At 49.7% G+C, this 21,720-nt stretch overlaps 1 protein-coding gene across 1 annotated transcript in view; it reads right to left on the minus strand.

Moving 5' to 3' along the window:
• Nucleotides 1-56: 56 nt before the first annotated feature.
• polr1b (RNA polymerase I subunit B) overlaps nucleotides 57-21,720 on the minus strand; it is a 69,372-nt gene continuing 47,708 nt past the window's right edge. The window contains exons 9-15 of the mRNA XM_078399977.1: nucleotides 20,704-20,985; nucleotides 16,170-16,303; nucleotides 12,622-12,792; nucleotides 9,753-9,909; nucleotides 7,081-7,277; nucleotides 3,540-3,793; nucleotides 57-2,007 (exon numbers count right to left, since the gene is read on the minus strand). Of these exons, the coding sequence (XP_078256103.1) occupies nucleotides 1,125-2,007; nucleotides 3,540-3,793; nucleotides 7,081-7,277; nucleotides 9,753-9,909; nucleotides 12,622-12,792; nucleotides 16,170-16,303; nucleotides 20,704-20,985 (2,078 nt within the window). The 3' untranslated portion in view covers nucleotides 57-1,124. The remainder of the gene's footprint in view (nucleotides 2,008-3,539; nucleotides 3,794-7,080; nucleotides 7,278-9,752; nucleotides 9,910-12,621; nucleotides 12,793-16,169; nucleotides 16,304-20,703; nucleotides 20,986-21,720) is intronic.

Here is a 21,720-nt window from a genome sequence, read left to right on the forward strand (position 1 = left end):
ATAAAAATGGCAGCAAACTTTCTTTGAAAAATGTCTATAATATTTCTTCCAGTCTGTCCACACCCTAACAACCCAGCGCACTAAAATCATAATCTAACGCACAGAGAAGGTAGGGTGGGAAAACAGTCGGAGAGGTATTGTTGTTTCAATACATCATTCATTTTATAAAAGGCATCTTCGATAATACAATTGCTTTCATTTCGACCTGTAGCTTTGCAGAAATGAAGTGTGGGTTGTATCATCATGAGTCCACAGCAAGATTTGATTGTACATCGTTTTGTTTTTTTAGCACAGTCCATGTTTCTCCATATTTCCTTTTTCCACGGAGCTACACAAATTCAGTTTTGTAAAACAACACCTCTACCAGTGGCAGAGCGGGCAGGCGTGTTCCTCTCACAGCATGGCAGACCCAGGTTCTATCCTGAGCTCGGGTGCTGTCTATGCGCAGAGTTTGTACGTTCCTCTCACATCACAAGAGACGTGCGGGTGTGCAGATTCATCAGCCCTCTGTAAAACTGCCCGTGGTGCGCAGGGAGCGGATGAGATGGGATTACGTGGAACCAGTTTTTACGAGGATGTTGCCAGGACTCGAGGGTGTGAGCGACAGGGAGAGGTTGAGTAGGCTGGGTCTCTATTCCATGGAGCGCAGGAGGATAAGGGGTGATCTTAAAGAGGTGTACAAAATCATGAGGGGAATAGATCGGGTAGATGCACAGAGTCCTTTACCCAGAGTAGGGGAATCGAGGACCAGAGGACATAGGTTCAAGGTGAAGGGGAAAAGATTTAATAGGAATCCGAGGGGTAACTTTTTCACACAGAGGGTGGTGGGTGTATGGAACAAGCTGCCAGAGGAGGTAGTTGAGGCTGGGACTATCCCATCGTTTAAGAAACAGCTGGAGAGGTACATGGATAGGACAGGTTTGGAGGGATATGGACCAAGCGCAGGCAGATGGGACTAGGGTAGCTGGGACATTGTTGGCCGGTGTGGGCGAGTTTGGCTGAAGGGCCTGTTTCCACACAGTGTCACTCTATCTATGACTCTAGTGCGAGTGGGCGATCGTTCAGCATGGACCCGATGGGCCAAAGGGCCTGTTGTTTCCAAGCTGAACGTGAGGCAGTGGTGGTCATCGCACGTTGAGTTGGACATTGATGTTCATGGCCGCCAGCTCGGCCACAAAGTAGCGGAAGACGTAGGGCACGGAGATGAGCTCGATGGTGTCGGTCTGGTGGCAGACGGTGCAGCGGTACTTGCGGTGGCGGGTGGCGGACCAGGAGGGCGGGGGCTTCTCCAGCAGCGGTGAGAGGAGGCTGCCGCAGCCAACGCACACGCGGGCCAGCGAGCGGTCGGAGCAGTTGAAGAGCCGGTCCTGCAGCAGGAAGGAGGTGCCATGAGCCAGCAGGGCATCTCGCTCCATCTCCCCAAATCGAATGCCCCCCTGGACGTTCCTGCCCCCCAGGGGCTGGTTGGTCACCTTGTCCCTTGCCCCGGTGGTCCTCACCTGGAACTTGTCGGACACCATGTGGCGCAGGCGCTGGTAGTAGACCACCCCGATGAAGATGTCCGCCTCCAGCTCCAGCCCACTGATGCCGCTGTACAGCCGCTCCGTGCCGTAGTGGTTGTAGCCGGCTGCCCGCAGCATCTTGCCAAAGTGCTCCAGGGCCGAGTTCTCCTCAGAGAAGGTGAAGGGCGTGGCATCGTGGCACAGGCCATGAGCCGCGGCCGACTTGCCCGCCATGCTCTCGATCAGCATGCCGATGGTCATGCGGGACGGGAAGCCGTGCGGGTTGAACAGGATGTCCGGTGCCATCCCGCTCTCCGTGAAGGGCATGTCCTCCGCCGGCCACAGCCGGCTCAAGATGCCCTTCTGCCCGTGCCGGCTGGCAAACTTGTCCCCGATGGTCGGGTTGCGAGGGATCCTCAGGGTGATGCAGACGCGCTTAAACAGCGCCGTCCCACTGTCGTTGCCACACACCTTTATGTTATCCACCACACCGCTCTCCTTGCTCCTGCAGACAGACAGCAGATACACGATTAAACTACACGCACTCCCCAACTCACCGTGGGGCAGCGGTAGAGTTGCTGCCCCGCAGCGCCAGAGACCCGGCGTCCATCCCAACTACGGGTGCTGTCTGTCCGGAGTTTGTACCTTCTCCCTGTGACCTGCGTGGGTTTTGTCCGGATGCCCCGGTTTCCTCCCACACTCCAAAGACGTGCAGGATTGTAGGTTAATTGGCTTGATATAATTGTAAATTATCCCTAGTGTGTGTAGGATAATGTCAGTGTGCAAGGATAGCTGGTTAGCGTGGACTCGGTGGGTCTAAGGGCCTGTTTCCCCAATGTATCTCTAAACTAAACGAAGCAGTCAGAAGAAGGGTTTCTCCAGCAGAAGTTCTGTGAGACCCTTTTTCGCTGTATCTCGAAACAGTGCAGCGTAGGTTCACCAGGTTAATCCCCGGGATGGCGGGACTGTCATGTGAGGAAAGATTGGAAAGACTGGGCTTGTATTCACTGGAGTTTAGAAGGATGAGAGGGGATCTTATAGAAACGTATAAAATTATAAAAGGACTGGACAAGCTAGATGCAGGAAAAACGGTCCCAATGTTGGGGGAGTCCAGAACCAGGGGCCACACAGTCTAAAAATAAAGGGGAGGCCATTTTTCACCCAGAGAGTTGTGAATTTGTGGAATTCTCTGGCACAGAAAAGGCAGTGGAAGCCAAATCACTGGATGGATGGATTTAAGAGAGTTAGATAGAGGGATATGGGGAGAAGGCAGGCACGGGTTACTGATTGTGGATGATTAGCCATGATCACAATGAATGGCGGTGCTGGCTCGAAGGGCCAAATGGCCTCCTCCTGCACCTATTTTCTATGTTTCTGCTTCTGGTGGGAAATAGAATGAGCCCAAATGAATGAACTCAAATCAATTTTGCAAACATAGAGTTTTGACGTTAGAGATCCAGTGTGGAAACAGGCCCTTGGGCCCAGCGCGTATGCACCGACCAGCGATCACCCTGTGCACGAGCACTATCCAACACACTAGGCACCATTTACTGGTGCTTTATTTGCCATATATGCAACTGCAGAGTGAAACAATTTTTGCATATATTACACATGTTTTGGGGTCAATTTACAGAAGCTTTAAAAACTCTCATTAAAAGAGTTAGATAGAGCTCTAGGGGCTAGTGGAATCGAGGGTTATGGGGAGAAGGCAGGCACGGGTTACTGATTGTGGATGATCAGCCATGATCACAATGAATGGCGGTGCTGGCTCGAAGGGCCAAATGGCCTCCTCCTGCACCTATTTTCGATGTTTCTTTGTTTTAAGCCAATTAACCTACAAACCCGCACGCCTTTGTGGGAATAAACTGAAGCACACAGAGAAAACCCGCGTAGCCACGGGGAGAAGGTACAAACTGCGCACAGACAGCACCCGTAGTTGGGATGGAAGGCAGGTCTCCGATGCTGTGAGGCAGCGACTCTACCATGGCGCCACCGTCCTGCCATAATTGATTGGGTATTTGCACTGCATAGACTCACTTGTAGTAGTTGACAAAACCTTCGCCAGTGTTCAGGTTGATGTAACCGTAATACGGATCACCGTACTCCAGCACTGCCCCGACTGATGGCAATCCATCGCTGTCAAGTTTGTGTGTGACTCGCATTTCATCAGCCGCCTGGCCGAACACAATGCTCCCATTGCTTTGATTGACCTGCTTGTCAAGGTCGATTATCTCCGTCTTATAGACACTTCCTTGGGCAAAGCCTCGCTCCCATGATGCCTTGTTGATAATCTGTGAAATCAAACAAAACCATGTGCCATTATAAACCAAAAATGCACACAAGTGGCTTAATACAAATGTCACCCAAAGCAAATCTGCATCAAATGAAAACATACCTGTTCAGAATTGAATGAAGTTCACTAATTCACCTACATTATACCACCGGGGGGCGCCGTACGATGGCTGCCTCGCCAATCGTCTACTTGTCTTTTTCCTTCTTTGTGTTTTTTGTTTGTTGTAAAACGTATGTTTTAGTGTATCTTTAGTTTTGTATTATGTGGCGGGGGGGGGGGGACGTTTTAAATCTCATTCCTCGGCAGAGATTTGAGTTTCCGTGTCGTATCTCCGTCTGCACTGCGGCCTAACATCGTGGAGCTGGCGGTCTCTTACTGGGGATCGACCTCGGGAGCTCTAACCACGGGAGCCTGTGGACTTGACATCGTGGAGGTCACGGTCCCTGGTTAGAGACCGACTTTGGGAGTTCCAGGCCGCAGGAGCTTCGAATGCCCCAACACAGGAGCTTGGACTGCCCCAACACAGGAGCTTGGACTGCCGGCTGCGAGAGCTTCGATCGCCCCGACTGCGGATGGTTCGTGTCCCCCAACCACAGGGGAAAAGGAGGAAAGAGGATAAGACGTTATTGCCTTCCGTCACAGTGGAGAATGTGGAGGATGTTTATGTTACATTTTTATGTGGTTGTTTAGAGATACAGCGCGGAAACAGGCCCTTTCGGCCCACCGGGTCCGCGCCGACCAGCGATCCCCGCACATCAACACTATCCTACACCCACTAGGGACAATTTTTACATTTACACCAAGCCAATTAATGTACAAACCTGCACGTCTTTGGAGTGTGGGAGGAAACCGAAGATCTCGGAGTAAACCCACGCAGGTCACGGGGAGAACGTACAAACTCCGTACAGACAGCACCCGTAGTCGGGATGGAACCCGGGTCTCCGGCGCTGCATTCGCTGTAAGGCAGCAACTCTACCGCTGCACCACCGTGACACCCTGTGTTTTGTTGCCTTTTTGGTATGACTGTAGGGCAAATCAAATTCATCGTATGTTGCAAAACATACTTAACTAATAAATTACGATTACGATTAATACAAGGCTTCTTTTTTTAAATTGCAGTAACTGGGGTAGGCAGTTATGGAGGAATGCTTAAAAAGAACACACAAAGTGCTGGAGTAACTCAGCGGGTCAGGCAGCATCTGTGGAGAACATGGATAGGTGACGTTTCACAGAGTGCTGGAGTAACTCAGCGGCTCAGGCAGCATCTCTGGAGAACATGGATAGGTGACGTTTGGGTCCACTTCTTAAGACTGGAGAAGGATCCTGACCCAAAAGGTCACATTTCCTTGGTCTCCAAAGATACTGCCTGACCCGCTGAGTTGCTCCAGCACTTTGTGTCTTTTTTTTGTCAACCAGCATCTGCACAGACATGGAGGGTGATTCCCTTTCTAAGGGTCTCAAGTGGACTCCGGAACATAACGTCTCAGGATGGAGACGTCAAATACTGTTGGGCATAGCTTTAAGGTGAGAGGGGCAAAGTTTAAAGGCGATGAACGGGGCAAGTTTGTTTTTTATGTACAGACAGTGGTGAGTGCCTGGAACGTGCTGCCAGGGGTGGTGACGGAGGCTTACGATAGTGGCATTTAAGAAACGTTTGGATAGGCACATGGATAAACATGGAAAGGAGTGAGAAGGATTATGCGCAGGGAACTGAGAGTTGGTCTCAGCATCATGTTTGGCACTGACATTGCTCTGTCAATAAGTCGTTTATTGTCATATGTCCCAGACACACACGGATACACTGATGAGCAAAACATAACGACCACCTGCCTAATATGCTGCTGGTCCTCCATGTGTCACCAAAACAGCGCCGACCCGCCGAGGCATGGACTCTTCAAGACCCCTGAAGGTGTCCTGTGGTATCTGGCACCAACATTAGCAGCAGATCCTTCAACTCCTGTAAGTTGTGAGGTGTCGATCCAGCACATCCCACAGATGCTCAATCGGATTGAGATCTGGAGAATGTGGAGGCCAGGGCAACACCGTGAACACTTCATCGTGTTCCTCAAACCATTCCCGAACAATGTGTGCAGTGTGGCAGGGCACATTATCCTGCTGAAAGAGGCCACTGCCATCAGGGAATACCATTGCCATGAAGGGGTGTACCTGGTCTGCAACGATGTTTAGGTGGGTGACACGTGTCACATTGACGTCCACATGAATGGTCGGACCCAGGGTTTCCCAGCAGAACATTGCCCAGAGCATCACACTCCCTCCACCGGCTTGTCGTCTTCCCACAGTCGGTTCGGACCAGACGGGATAGCCTTCGTTGCCCTCGCGCATCGATGAGCCTTGCGCGCCCAACACCCTGTCTGTCGCCGGTTTGTGGTTTGTCCCTCCTCGGACTACTGTCGGTCGGTACTCACCACTGCTGACCGGGAGCACCTCACAAGCCTTGCCGTTTCAGAGATGCTCTGACCCAGTTGTCTGGCCAGAACAATTTGGCCCTTGTCAAAGTCGCTCAGGTCTTTACTCCTGCCCATTTCTCCTGCATCCAACACATCAACTTCAAGAACTGACTGTTCACTTGCTGCCTAATATATCCCACCCCTTGACAGGTGCCATTGTAACAAGATAACCAATGTTATTCACTTTGCCTGTCAGTGGTCATAATGTTTTGGCTCATCGGTGTATATATCTCACACATACATATATATACACAAAATCAAACAAAAATAATAGCGCTAAAAGACGTACCGATGCCCTGCAGTCCAGGTAGTTCTGATCTTATTTGGAGTTTGTAGTGTTTAATAGCCTGTTCTATTTATAGCAGAATTAGTTGCAAAGAAAGGTTCTTAAAGGGCGGCACGGTGACGCAGCGGTAGAGTTGCTGCCTTACAGCGAATGCAGCGCCGGAGATTCAGGTTCGATCCTGACTACGGGCGCCGTCTGTACGGAGTTTGTACGTTCTCCCCGTGACCTGCGTGGGTTGTCTCCGAGATCTTCGGTTTCCTCCCGCACTCCAAAGACGTGCAGGTATGTAGGTTAATTGACTGGGTAATATGTAAAAAATTGTCCCTAGTGTGTGTAGGATAGTGTTAGTGTGCGGGGATCGCTGGGCGGTGCGGACTCGGTGGGCCGAAGGGCCTGTTTCCGCGCTGTATCTCTAAATCTAAATCTAAAAAATCTACACTAAAGTTCACCAAAGAAAGCTGCTAATCAACCATTGGATCAATTTCCACTTGCTGAACCAGCTATCCTCTGCAAGTGCAAGTACATACGTACCATAGCATCTTCCATGTCATACCCAGTGTAGGATATGACAGCCACCACAGCATTGGTTCCTATGGGGTAGTTGTCCATATTATAAAAGTCGTACATATGCGGTCGAACCAGGGGACTCTGTGGAGTTTGAAGCCGATACAGTTTACTATCCGATCTGTCTGGGAAGGTGTACAACGGAAAACCCATTGTCTGCTTCCCTAGAAGGAAGAAGTAGAGAAGTAAATCATCTGTTGGGTTGCAACACAAAATCTAAAGGTCATCAACACCACATGGAATTATTTCTGCAGGAAGGAACTGCAGATGCTGGTTTAAATCGAAGGTAGACACAAAATGCTGGAGTAACTCAGCGGGTCAGGCAGCATCTCGGGAGAGAAGGAATGGGTGATGCTTCGGGTCGAGACCCTTCTTCAGACTGATGTCAGGGGAGGGGGCGAGACAAAGATAGAATGTAGTGGTCCGCCTTAACCAACCTGATCTCCCGGTGGCTCAGCACTTCAACTCCCACTCCCATTCTCAATCTGACCTTTCTGTCCCAGGCCTCCTCCATTGTCAGAGTGAGGCCCAGTGCAAATTGGAGGAACAGCACCTCATGTTTCGCTTGTGCAGTTTACACCCCAGCGGTATGAACATTGACTTCTCTAACTTCAGATAGTTCCTCTGTCCCTCTCCATCCTCTCCCCTTCCCAGTTCTCCCACTAGTCCTCCGAATACATTTTATCTTTGTACTGCCCCCTCCCCTGACATCAGTCTGAAGAAGGGTCTCGACCCAAAACGTCAGCCATTCCTTCTCTCCCGAGATGCTGCCTGACCCGCTGAGTTACTCCAGCATCTTGTGTCTACCTGATATACATGTGTTTTGGCTGGATTAATGAATTTCTGATTGTTGATATTTCGCAGGAAACATCCTTAACTAAGACCAAAACAAAACGACAGGATCGCCAAGATTACTGAATGGTGGAAGCCATTCAGCCCATCAAGCCCACCCCAGTCTATCACAGAACATGGGCGCAGCTGTAGAGTTGCTGCCTCACAGCGCCAGAGACCCGGGTTCCATCCTGACTGTGGGTGCTTGTCTGTTCGGAGTTTGTCCATTCTCCCTGTGACCTGCAGGACCTGTGGAGTTTCCCCGGGCGCTCCGGTTTCCCCCCACACGTACAGGTTTGTTGGTAAAATTGTAAATTGTCCCTGGTGTGTGTAGGATAGTGTTAGTGTGCGGGGATCGCTGGTCGATGCAGACTCGGTGGGCCAAAGGGCCTGTTTCCGCGCTGTATCTCTGAACTAAACTAAACTAAAAGCAGTCAGAAGAAGGCTTTCTCCAGCAGACTCTCTCCCTCTGAAATCCCTTCTCCTGCCCCGCTCAGAGTCTGAAGATGGGTCCTGCCCCAAAACGTCACCTTATCCCTCCCCTCCACACATGCTGCCTGACCCGCTGAGTTACTCCAGCAATCTGTGTTTTGCACAGGAGCAATACACCTAGTTTGCCTCCTGTGCCTTCCTCCCCTAGTCCAGCAATTATTTCCCTTTCAGTGTTTCCGCACTGTATCTCTAAACTAAACTAAACTCATGGAGTTGTCTTGACTGCTAGCGAAACCGGGTATCAGAATTTTCTTTTCTTGCTAACTCACTTACCAAACTCAGTGAAACTCTGTCAGAGAGTCATAGAGTGATACAGTGTGGAAACAGGCCCTTCAGCCCAACTTGCCCACACCAGCCAACAATGTCCCAGCTACACTAGTCCCACTTGCCTGCGCTTGGTCCATATCCCTCCAAACCTGTCCTATCCATGTACCTAACTGTTTCTTAAACGATGGGTTAGTCCCAGCCTCAACGACCTCCTCTGACAGCTTGTTCCATACACCCGTCGTCGCGGCTATCCCTCGAGGTCGAGGATGATGGTCTACATTCCGTCACAGAACAAAGACGCCTGTGCGTGTGTTTGTTTAACGTGTACTTGATGTTGCACGACAAGAAACACACGGTCCTTCACACACCATCAACTCATTCCAATGGCAAGGGAACCAAGGTGATTGGAGCTGATAGATCTGTTGCAGCCTTCATCCGCCTTCACAGCCGTTGAGTTCAAGATAATTTTGTCCGCCGTTGAGGTGGACACCCACCACCCTTTGCGTGAAAAAACTGCCCCTTAGATTCTTTTCCCCTTCACCTTGAACCTATGTCCTCTGGTCCTCAATTCCCCTACTCTGGGCAAGAGACTCTGTGCGTCTACCCGATCTATTCCTCTCATGATTTTATACACCTCTATAAGATCCCCCCTCATCCTCCTGCGCTCCATGGAATAGAGTCCCAGCCTGCTCAATCTCTCCCTGTAGCTCACGCCGTCTAGTCCTGGCAACATCCTCGTAAAACCTGGTTCCACGTAATCCCATCTCATCCGCTCCCTGCGCACCACGGGCAGTTTTACAGAGGGCTGATGATCCTGCACACCCGCACGTCTCTTGTGATGTGGGAGGAACGTACAAACTCTGTGCGTCTACCCGATCTATTCCTCTCATGATTTAGTACACCTCTATAAGATCGCCCCTCATCCTCCTGCATCCTCGTAAATCTTCTCTGTACCATTCCCAGCTTGACTGTCTGACATTGACAGCACACCGGGCTGGGTTGAGTCAATGCAAGCAGCTTGTGACACAACACCTTCCATTTAAACTCACCCATCTGACACTGGTACATGTTCCTGGGACTTTGGTTGTGATCAGAGTAGGGGATGAAGCTAGCCACAACACTCAGCATGCTGTGGGGGAAAAGCTCCTGATGGCTGGTTATTCCAGGCAAGATGTCCGCCTCAGTGATGGCAATGTTCATGTACAGCTGCAGGATGGACAATATGTTGGAAGTGTTAGCATGCCGTCTTCCAAAATTATATACAATTCTATACTTAAAAAGGAAAAATAACACTACTATGTCATGATAACTGCAAAGTGCTTGCATAGAATGACTATCATAGAAAATAGGTGCAGGAAGAGGTCATTTGGCCCTTCGAGCCAACACCGCCATTCATTGTGATCATGGCTGATCATCCACAATCAGTAACCCGTGCCTGCCTTCTCCCCATATCCCTTGATTCCACTAGCCCCTAGAGCTCTATCTAACTCTCTTTTAAATCCATCCAGTGAATTGGCCTCCACTGCCCTCTGTGGCAGAGAATTCCACAAATTCACAACTCTCTGGGTGAAAACGTTATTTCTCACCTCAGTTTTAAATGGTCTCCCGTTTATTCTTAGACTGTGGCCCCTGGTTCTGGGCTCCCCCAACATTGGGAACATTTTTCTGCATCTAGCTTGTCCTGTCCTTTTATAATTTTATACATTTCTATAAGATCCCCACTCATCCTTCTAGGTTTCCAGTGAATTATCAGGCATTTAATCCTGTTTTCTTTTGAGGTACAACAGTGGTAGAATTACTGCCTTCCAGAGACACTGGTTCGATCCAGACTATGGATGCTGTCTGCACGCAGTTTGTATGCTTTCCCTGTGACCGCGTGGGCTTTCTCCGGTGACTCCGGTTTCCTCCCACGTTCCGAAGACGCGCAGGTTTCACAAGTTCACAAGTTATAGCAGTAGGATTAAACCATTCGGCCCATCGAGTCTACTCTGCCATTCAATCATGGTTGATCTCTGCCTCCTAATCCCATTTTCCTGCCTTCTCCAAATAACCCGTTCTAATCAAGAATTTGTCATCTGTGCCTTACAAATATCCACTGAGATGGCCTCTGTGGCAGTGATTAACTGCGTAGATGAATTGGTTTCTGTAAATTGTCCTCCGCGTGTAGGATAGTTCTAGTGTGTGGGATGATTGTTAGCCGGTGGAGAATCCGTGGGCCAAAGGGCCTGTTACAATGCTGTACCTCCAAAACAAAACTAAAACTAATCTAAAACAAAGTAGTCTCAATAAACCTTTGGCCGTTTACGATCATTTAACCTTTATTTATTATCTTTTCATTTTGTTACTTCTGATTGTGTTGCTAGGATTGGAAGACTGTTGAGATAGTATACTGGAGATCACGAGAGTCAGGAGTGGTCCCCGATGATTGGACAATTGCCAATATTACCCCACTGCACAAGAAGGGAGGAAAGCAGAGTAGTGGGAATTACAGGCCGTCTAGTCTGACGTCAGTGGTTGGTAAGATTTTAGAGTCCATTATAAAGGATGAGATTACGGAGTACTTAGAAGTTCACGATAACATAGGCTGAAGTCAGCATGGCTTTATGAAAGGGAGGTCTTGCTTGACAAATCTGCTGGAATTCTTTGAAGAAGGAAACAGCAGGACAGACAAAGGAGAGTCAGTGGATGTTGTTTACCTAGAGTTTCAGAAAGCCTTTGATAAGGTGCCACACGTGAGGCTGCTGAGGAAGTTGAGAGCCCACGGTGTCAAAGGGCGTGGACAGCAGGTTGGCTGGATGGCAGAAGGCAAAAAGTGGCAATAAAGGGGCTTTGTCTGGTTGTCTGCCAGTGACTAGCGGAGTTCCACAGGGCTCGGTGCTGGGGCCGCTACTCTTCACGTTGTATATCAATGATTTGGACGAGGGGATTGAAGGCTTTGTGGCCATGTTTGCAGATGGTACAAAAATAGGTGGAGGGGCAGGTAGTGGACAGGTTGGGAGAGTGGGCAGAGAAGTGGCAGATGGGACATAGTGGAGCAAAGTGTGGAGTCGTGCATTTTGGTAGAAGGAATAAAGGCAGAGACTATTTTCTAAGTGGGGTGAGAATCCAGAAATCAGAGGTGCAAAGTGACTTGGGAATGCTGGTGCAGGATTCCCACAAAGTTAATCTGCAAGTGGAATCGGTAGTAATGAAGGCAAACGCAATGTTAACATTTATTTCAAGAGGGCTTGTTTATAAAAACAATGTTGAGGCTCTATAAGGCGCTGGTCAGGCCATATTTGGAATATTGTGAGCAATTTTGGGCCCCATATCTGAGGAAGGATGTGCTGGCTCTGGAGAGGGTCCAGAGGAGGTTTGCAAGAATGATCCCAGGAATGAGTGGGTTAACATATGATGAGCGTTTGTCGGCACTGGGCCTGTACTCGCTGGAGTTTAGAAGAATGAGCGGGGACCTCATTGAAATGTACAGAATAGTGAAAGGCCTGGATAGAGTGGATGTGGAGAGGATGTTTCCACTAGTGGGAGAGTCTAGGACTAGAGGTCATAGTCTCAGAATTAAAGGATGTTCTTTTAGGAAGGAGACGAGGAGGAATTTCTTTAGTCAGAGGGTGGTGAATCTGTGGAATTCTTTGCCACAGAAGGCTGTGGAGGCCAAGTCAGTGGATATTTTTAAGACAGAGATAAATAGATTCTTGATTAGTGCAGGTGTCAGATGTTATGGGGAGAAGGCAGGAGAATGGGGTTAGGAGGGAGAGATAGATCAGCCATGATTGAATGGCGGAGTAGACTTGATGGGCCGAATGGGCTAATTCTGCTCCTATCACTTATGATCTTATGATCATCCCGTCCCCATCTGTTTTGTCATGTTGTGAAGGAGTGAGATTTTCGTGGGAACCGTTGTGATGGGCAGTTTATTACCTGTTCAAGTGTTCCAATAAGCTCTTCCTTTCCCAAGGCCAGGTTTCTCACTGGACGCATCATTCGGCACATGGTGGTGAAGAGGTACAATCCCGGGTAAATACCGGGCTTGTCCATCATCGGAATCAGAACGATCTCTATCCACGCTGGAACTTTCTTCATCTGTAGTACCTGCTCCACAAAATACAAGGTGGACACAAAATGCTGGAGTAACTCAGCGGGTCAGGCAGCATCTCCGGAGAGAAGGATTGGGTGAGGTTTCGAGTTGAGACCTGACTGATGTCAGGGGAGGGGGCGGGACAAAGATAGGATGTAGTCGGAGACAGGAAGATTAGTGGGAGAACTGGGAAGGGGGAGGGGATAGAGAGGGAAAGCAGGGACTATCTGAAGTTGGAGAAATCAATGTTCATACCGCTGGGGTGTAAACTGCCCAAGCGAAATATTAGGTGCTGTTCCTCCAATTTGCGCTGGGCCTCACTCTGACAATGAGGCCCAGGACAGAAAGGTCAGACTGGGAGTGGGAGGGGGAGTTGAAGTGCTGAGCCACCGGGAGATCAGGTTGGTTGAGACGGACTGAGCGGAGGTGTTCAGCGAAACGATCGTCGAGCCTGCGTTTGGTCTCGCCGATGTAGAGAAGTTGACACCTGGAACAGCGGATACAATAGATGAGGTTGGAGGAGGTGCATGTGAACCTCTGCCTCACCTGGAAGGACTGTTTGGGTCCTTGGATGGAGTCACCGCAAAATACAATGCGTGTCATCCCCATCCCCGTGATCCATATATTCCGCTCCGTTATAATTTAGCAAAATCAAAGACGTAAATATATAAACTTAAAGGGCAAAAGGAAAAACGCAGACAAACTGGGGAACTGCAGGTACTCGTTTATCCCGCTTGATAGACACAAAGTGGAGGAGTAACTCAGCGGGTCAGGCAGCATCTCTGGAGATAGACACAAAGTGGAGGAGTAACTCAGCGGGTCAGGCAGCATCTCTGGAGATAGACACAAAGTGGAGGAGTAACTCAGCGGGTCAGGCAGCATCTCTGGAGATAGACACAAAGTGCTGGAGTAACTCAGCGGGTCAGGCAGCATCTCTGGAGATAGACACAAAGAGGAGGAGTAACTCAGCGGGTCAGGCAGTATCTCTGGAGATAGATACAAAGTGGAGGAGTAACTCAGCGGGTCAGGCAGCATCTCTGGAGAGAAGGAACACAAAGAGGGCAACGAAGGCTATCCCGTCTGGTCTAAACCGACAGAAGTCTACTGTGGCACAAGTCGCAGAAAATGTTAATGGTGGTCACGGGAGGAATGTGTCACAATACACAGTGCATCGCACCCTGCTGCGTATGGGGCTGCACACGGAGGACCAACAGCAGATTAGGCAGGTGGGCATAATGCCTTGGCTCATCAGGTCATAATGTTTTGGCTGATCGGTGTATGCCTCTGATCACAAACCAGGACAATGCACACTGCTGTTGGTCCCCTGCCATCTGTGGCTGAATGGTTCTCTGCCTTTTGTTGCTTGCAATTTTAACCCTGCCAGCATTAGCAATGTCATTTATAGAAGGAAATGTTTTGTTAAATTTGCAACAAAAGCTTCAAACTGTCTCATAGAACACAGAATACAGCACAGAAGCATGCCCTTCTGCCACAGTGACTATGCAGAGCACAATGCCAAGTTAAACTGATCTTTTAGTTTAGAGGTACAGTGTGGAGACAGGCCCTTTCTGCTCACCGACCAGCGATCCCCGCACACTAACACTATCCTACACCCACTGGGGACAACTTTTACATTTACCAAGCCAATTAACCTACAAACCCGCACGCCTTTGGAGTGTGGGAGGAAACTGAAGATCTCGGTGAAAACCCACACAGGTCACGGGGAGAACGTACAAACTCCGTACAGACGGCGCCCGTAGTCGGGATGGAACCCGGGTCTCCGGCGCTGCATTCGCTGTAAGGCAGCAACTCTCTTGAGTTGTGGAAGGTGGAATTCTCTGCCTCAGAAGGCAGTGGAGGCCAATTTTCTGAATGCATTCAAGAGAGAGCTGGATAGAGCTCTTAAGGATAGCGGAGTCAGGGGGTATGGGGAGAAGGCAGGAACGGGGTACTGATTGAGAATGATCAGCCATGATCACATTGAATGGCGGTGCTGGTTCGAAGGGCCGAATGGCCTCCTCCTGCACCTATTGTCTATTGTCTAACTCTACCGCTACACCACCGTGCTGCCCGCTTCCCCACGGGTGCTCCTGTTTCCTCCCACATCCCAAAGTTCCACCAAGATGCAGCACGGAACTCCACAGGAGATCCTTCTTCCCTGTGGCTATCAAACTGTACAACTCCTCCCCCTTCGGTCATGGGGTAGACTGAGACTGAGACTGAGACTGAGACTGAGACTGAGACTGAGACTGAGACTGAGACTGAGACCCCCCTCCCCCCCCCAATCTTTGCACATCCCCCAAACCTTTCCATTCGTCACTTTAATTTCATGTTTCATGTATTTTGTGTTTTATGACTGTTGGCAGATCAATTTCCCTCCTGGGATAAATAAAGTTCTATCGTATCGTATCGTAAAGACGTGCGGGTTTGTAGGTTAATTGAATTGAATTGAATAAATGTTATTAGCCAAGTATGTACACATACAAGGAATGTGCCCTGGTGCTTTACTCGCAAGCAACAACATGACATACAGTAAACAATGAAGAATAAAGCATAGAACATTGGCCCTCTTTACATTGCCCCTAGTGTGTGGATGAGAAAGTGGCACAACAGAACTATTGTGAATGGTTGACATGGACTGAGTGGGCCGAAGGGACCGTTTCCACACTGTATCTCTAATCTAAACATGACAATGGTTTTTAATCTCGTTTGGTATTACCCACTTGCAATTATCCACACACTCCTGAAAATGCTTAGCACATTTTCTGGGGACCAATTCCAGTGAGCCCAACAGTCGAAGAAAGGGAAGGGGTGCTACAAGTACCAGGGACATGTTTTTATTGCAGTCTATGACACAAAGATGAAGTACTAGCAGTTTAACAGAAAGCCTCCCCTGACCGGTAGTTCACACAAGTTTAAACTCCAAGGACAGCACGGTGGCACAGCGGTAGAGTTGCTGCCTCACAGCGACAGAGACCCAGGTTTGATTCTGACTACGGGTGCTGTCTGTACGGAGTTTGTACGTTCTCCCCGTGACCTGCGTGGGTTTTCTCCGGGTGCTCCGCTTTCCTCCCACACTCCAATACGTTGGTAGAGCTGCTGCCTCACATTGCCAGAGACCCGGGTTCGATCCTGACCTTGAGTAGATTCATTGGCTTTGGTAAAATTGTAAATTGCCCCTGGTGTGTAGGATCGTGCTAGTGTACGGGGTGATCGCTGGTCAGCGCGGACTCAATGGGCCAAAGGGTCTGTTTCCGCGCTGTATCTCTAAAGTCTATTTATTTGAAACCTTACAACCAGAGAGCAGATCGGTTGTCAGTGTGTGTTGAGCAACAAGTGGCTACTGTCTTTCACTGAAATGGCTCAAAGAGAAAACAAAAGCGATACCTACTTTAAAGTTGCGCAGGGCCTCGGCGATACTTGGTCCTTTCTCTTTCTCGACCCAGCCCATTACTGCACCGTTCAGCAGGACTGGGTAGCACTCAGAGTACGGCCGACTGGGTGTGCCATCGATTGGGGTAACTCCTGCAGGACACACACAGACATTGGCGGTCACGGTGGCGCAGTGGTAGAGTTGCTGCCTTACAGCGAATGCAGCGCCGGAGACCCGGGTTCCATCCTGACTACGGGCGCTGTCTGTACAGAGTTGGTACGTTCTCCCTGTGACCTGCGTGGGTTTTCTCTGAGATCTTCGGTTTCCTCCCACACACCAAAGACGTGCAGGTTTCTAGGTTAATTGGCTGGGTAAATGTAAAAATTGTCCCTAATGGGTGTAGGATAGTGTTAAGTGTGCGGGGATCGCTGGTCGGTGCGGACCCGGTGGGCCGAAGGGCCTGTTTCCGCGCTGTATCTCTAAACTAAACGAAACTATCTAAACTACAAGGAGCAGTTCAGGGCAGAGCCTTGATTAGCAGTCAGTGCTCACACAGCCGCCCACACAGGCCTGCAGCAGCTGCAGGGACACTGCAAGGGCAGCGCCCTGTTGACGATCCCATGGTATTGCTCCCCCATGATTGTACATAGCGTGCCCGGCACCATGGGGCAGCTAGTAGAGCTGCTGCCTGAATGCACCAGTCACCCGCTTTTAATCCAAAATTCAGGTGCTGCCTGTGTGGAGTTGACACGTTCTCCCTGGGACCGCGTGGGTTTCCTCCGGGCGCTCGGGTCTCCTGACACATCTGAATGACGTGTGGGTCTGCAGGTTAATTGCCCCTAGTGTGCAGGGAGTGGAGGTAAAAACAGGATAATATCGAACTAATATGCCACCCTATGTACAATCATTGACGTACAAACCAAGTACAAACTTAGCACCATTAAATCATGAATTAGGGATAGGCAGTATAAATGCCGGCTTTGCAGGTCTTGTTCCTGATAATGAATTTACAACCATCTGGCACAGTGGAGCAGCTGATGAGTTGCTGCCTCACAGCGCTGGAGACCCGGCTTCATACCCAACCTCGGGTGCTGTCTGTCTGTGTGTGGAGTTTGCACGTTCTCCCTGTCACTGCGTGGGTTTCCTCCGGGTGCTCCGGTTTCCTCCCACATCCCGAAGACGTGCGACTCTGCAGGTTAATTGGCCCTCTGTAAATTGCCCCTAGTTTGTAGGGAGTGGATACGAAAATGGGGGAACATAGAACTAGTGTGAAAGACTGATCGCTGGTCGAGGTGGACTCGGTGGGCCGAAGGGCCTGTTTCCGTGCTGTATCTCTAAACTGCACAGCATGGACACACACACAAGACCCTGAGGGCAGGAAGCCGCCAAGTCGGCCCCTTGATCATCCCCCGAAGACCAGACCAGAGACAAGGGAACCGATGGACACGAGGAGCAAGGCCAGTAGCAGAGTGAACAGAGGTCCAGCCTTCTGCAACCTCAAGGTCGATGGGCGAGGGGAGGGACGTCTGCTCGCTGGACAATCCAGACGTCCAAGGAAGGCGACGGCTGAAGGCCCTGCGGCAGCCTGGGGCTCGCCTGGTTTGGGCTCCGCTCCGTAAGACCTAGAGCATGGACTGGACTTTGAAACTGGCATCAAACATGGTGTGTAGGAAAGAAATGCAGACGATAGACACAAAATGCTGGAGTAACTCAGCGGGTCAGGCAGCATCTCGGGAGAGAAGGAATGGGTGACGTTTCGGGTCGAGACCCTTCTTCAGGCTGATGTCAGGGGAGGGGACGGGACAAAGATAGGATGTAGTCAGAGACAGGAAGACTAGTGGGAGAACTGGGAAGGGGGAGGGGATAGAGAGAGAGGGAAAGCAAGGGCTATTTGAAGTTAAAGAAGTCAATGTTCATACCACTGGGGTGTAAACTACCCAAGCGAAATAAGAGGTGCTGTTCCTCCAATTTGCACTGGGCCTCACTCTGACAATGGAGGAGGCCCAGGTCAGAAAGGTCAGACTGGGAGTGGGAGGGGAGTTGAAGTGCTGAGCAACCAGGAGATCACATAGGCCTTGGTGGACTGAGCGGAGATGTTCAGTGAACTGATCGCCAAGCCTGCGCTTGGTCTCGCCGATATACAGGAGTCCACACCTGGAACAGCGGATACAGTAGATGAGGTTGGAGGAGCCAAACATGCAGTCTCAGTGGATCATTTCCGTAAACATTGCGAATCGGGGACAGTGCTGAGGTATGGCAATACTTTACTGTTCTGTATGCAAACTCAAAGAGATTTCACTGTGCATTTGCACGTGACAATAAAGACCCATTGACACCTTTCCTTTATGTTTAGTTTAGTTTAGTTTAGAGATACAGCGCAGAAACAGGCCCTTTCGGCCCACCATGTCCGCCCGACCAGCGATCCCCGCACATCAACGCTCTCCTACACCCACTAGGGACAATTTTTACATTTACCAAGCCAATTAACCTACAAACCTGCACGTCTTTGGAGTGTGGGAGGAAACCAAAGATAATAGACAATAGACAATAGGTGCAGGAGGAGGCCATTCGGCCCTTTGAGCCAGCACCGCCATTCAATGTGATCATGGCTGATCATTCACAATCAGTACCCCGTTCCTGCCTTCTCCCCATACCCCCTGACTCCGCTATCTTTAAGAGCTCTATCTAGCTCTCTCTTGGAAGCGTCCAGAGAATTGGCCTCCACTGCCTTCTGAGGCAGAGAATTCCACAGATTTACAACTCTCTGACTGAATGTATGTAGGTTAATTGGCTGGGTAAATGTAAAAATTGTCCCTAGTGGGTGTAGGATAGTGTTAATGTACGGGGATCACTGGGCGGCACGGACTTGGAGGGCCGAAAAGGCCTGTTTCCGGCTGTATATATATATGATATATGATATATGATATATGAATCTCCGTTCTAAATGGCCTACCCCTTATTCTTAAACTGTGGCCCCTGGTTCTGGACTCCCCCAACATTGGGAACATGTTTCCAGCCTCTAACGTGTCCAACCCCTTAATAATCTTATATGTTTCAATAAGATCCCCTCTCATCCTTCTAAATGCCAGTGTATACAAGCCCAATCGCTCCAGTCTTTCAACATATGACAGTCCCGCCATTCCTAGTGAACGTCCTCAATAGCAAGAATATCCTTCCTCAAATTTGGAGACCAAGATCTCGGAGAAAACCCACGCAGGTCACGGGGAGAACGTACAAACTCCGTACAGACAGCACCCGTAGTCGGGATGGAACCCGGGTCTCCGGCGCTGCATTCGCTGTAAGGCAGCAACTCTACCGCTGCGCCTCCGTGACTGCCCTGTTATGTGTGGACATAATGCAATGGACCAAGAGGGTGGGGGTTGTAATGTACCCAACATCCAGTTCCTAATCCAAAGAGGCTTGATTTGTTTTTACTTATTGGTATCAGCTCCAGACTTGCTGACAATTATACTCCGTGCTGGCATCGCAAAATGTGCCAAACCACAGGGGCATAAGAAATAATAGCATAAGAGGACGGCACAGGACGTAGCTGCTTCACGGTGCCAGAGACCCGGGTTCAATCCTGGGCGGTCATGGTGGTGCAGCGGTGCAGTACGCCAAAAACTGCAGTTCTTTGTGTTTCTATTAGCAGGTGGATGCTACGTGTAATTTGCAAGTTGACTGATTTACGAGGATGTTGCCAGGAATCGAGGACCTGAGCTACAGAGATCGGGCAGGCTTCATTCCTTGGAATGCTGGAAGCTGAGAGGTAATGTTGAAGAGGTGTATAACATAACGAAGGGAAATAGAGGGAGTGAATGCACAGTCTTTTGCTCAGAGTAGGGGAATCAAAAACTAGGCTACATGAGTTTAAGGTGAGGGAGAAAAGATTTGATAGGAATAATTAAATCTACTGGTGGCGCAGCAGTAGAGTTGCTGCCTTACAGCGAATGCAGTGCCAGAGACCCGGGTTCCATCCCAACTACGGGTGCTGTCTGTACGGAGTTTGTACGTTCTCCCCGTGACCTGGGTGGGTTTCCTCCGAGATCTTCGGTTTCCTCCCAAACTCGAAAGACGTGCAGGTATGTAGGTTAATTGGCTGGGTATAAGAGTTAATTGTCCCTCGTGTGTGTAGCTTAGTGTGCAGGGATCGCTGGTCGGTGCAGACTCGGTGGGCGGAAGGGCCTGTTTCCGCGCTGTATCACTAAAAAAAATGCTCACAGTGTGTTTTACTCAGGGAATGGAATCAAGAGCCAGAGGACATAGGATTAAGGTAAGATGGGAAAGATACAGGGTGAGTTGTGGAATTATCTGCCGCAGAGGGCAGTGGAGGCCAATTCACTGGTTGAATTTAAAAGAGAGTTAGATAGAGCTCTCGGGGCTAGCGGAATCAAGGGATATGGGGAGAAGGCAGGCACGGGTTACTGATTGTGGATGATCAGCCATGATCACAATGAATGGCGGTGCTTACAGGCTCGAAGGGCCACCTATTTTCTATGTTTCTCTGTTTTTATTTCATTCCAAACACTACACACCCAATAGAGGTACTTACCAAGTGCAGAGAGCAGATTGGGCAGGGAGACGGTGCTGGATGTCTGGGTGACAATCTCACAGATGGCTGTCAGGTGGTTCATCAGGCCGCAGGGCTCACCGTCCGGAGTGTGCACGGGGCACAGGAAGCCCCAGGACTCCGGGAGCAACCTACGGACAGACGTGGTTCTCATCTTGGCAAAGGCCGCCCCTCTGTGTACGCAGCGGAAATGGGAAAGGTAGCGGATGAAGTTCAACTTGTCCGCCACGATGCACAGACCAGAGTCCTGCAGCATTCCCAGACCTTGGATCAGAAAGGAATGACAGGTTAGAATGAATGAATCAATCAATCAATCAATGGTGCTCACTGCCCAGTGTGGAGCCTATTGCAAGACAGACACAATCCTGAGCCTATGTTATATGACAACAAAGCGCCTTTAGTCAGGCAGTCTGCTTTACAATCTACTTTACAGTGCGGTTTAGAGTCTGCTTTACAGTCTACTTTACAGTCGCAAGGGAGGTGCAAAGTCAGGTGGGGATCGGGGAGGGGAAGGGGAGAGAAAGTAAGAAAGTGGAGAGGGTTATGTGGAAGTAAGGCTCGCATGGGTCTGTTCTGTCGGGGTTTCCTAAAGTTGGCAAATTCAACGTTGAATATTGTGTCTTTCCTCAAATGTGTTCACTTTATCTGTCCAACTGTTTCCTTGTTTCAGGACTTAAGACTGCTGGTCTCTCACCAAACCAGCTCAAGGTCCCATCCCACCTCTGGTTCTTGTGTACATAATCAATTCTCCTTCCTAATAGTTTTGGTCTCCTAATTTGAGGAAGGACATCCTTGTAATTGAGGCAGTGCAGCGTAGGTTCACGAGATTGATCCCTGGGATGGTGGGACTGTCATATGAGGAAAGATTGAAAAGACTGGGCTTGTATTCACTGGAGTTTAGAAGGATGAGAGGGGATCTTATAGAGACATATAAAATTATAAAAGGACTGGACAAGCTAGATGCAGGAAAAATGTTCCCAATGTTGGGGGAGTCCAGAA

This window comes from Rhinoraja longicauda, chromosome 5 (assembly GCF_053455715.1).
Source record: "Rhinoraja longicauda isolate Sanriku21f chromosome 5, sRhiLon1.1, whole genome shotgun sequence".
NCBI lineage: Eukaryota > Metazoa > Chordata > Chondrichthyes > Rajiformes > Arhynchobatidae > Rhinoraja > Rhinoraja longicauda.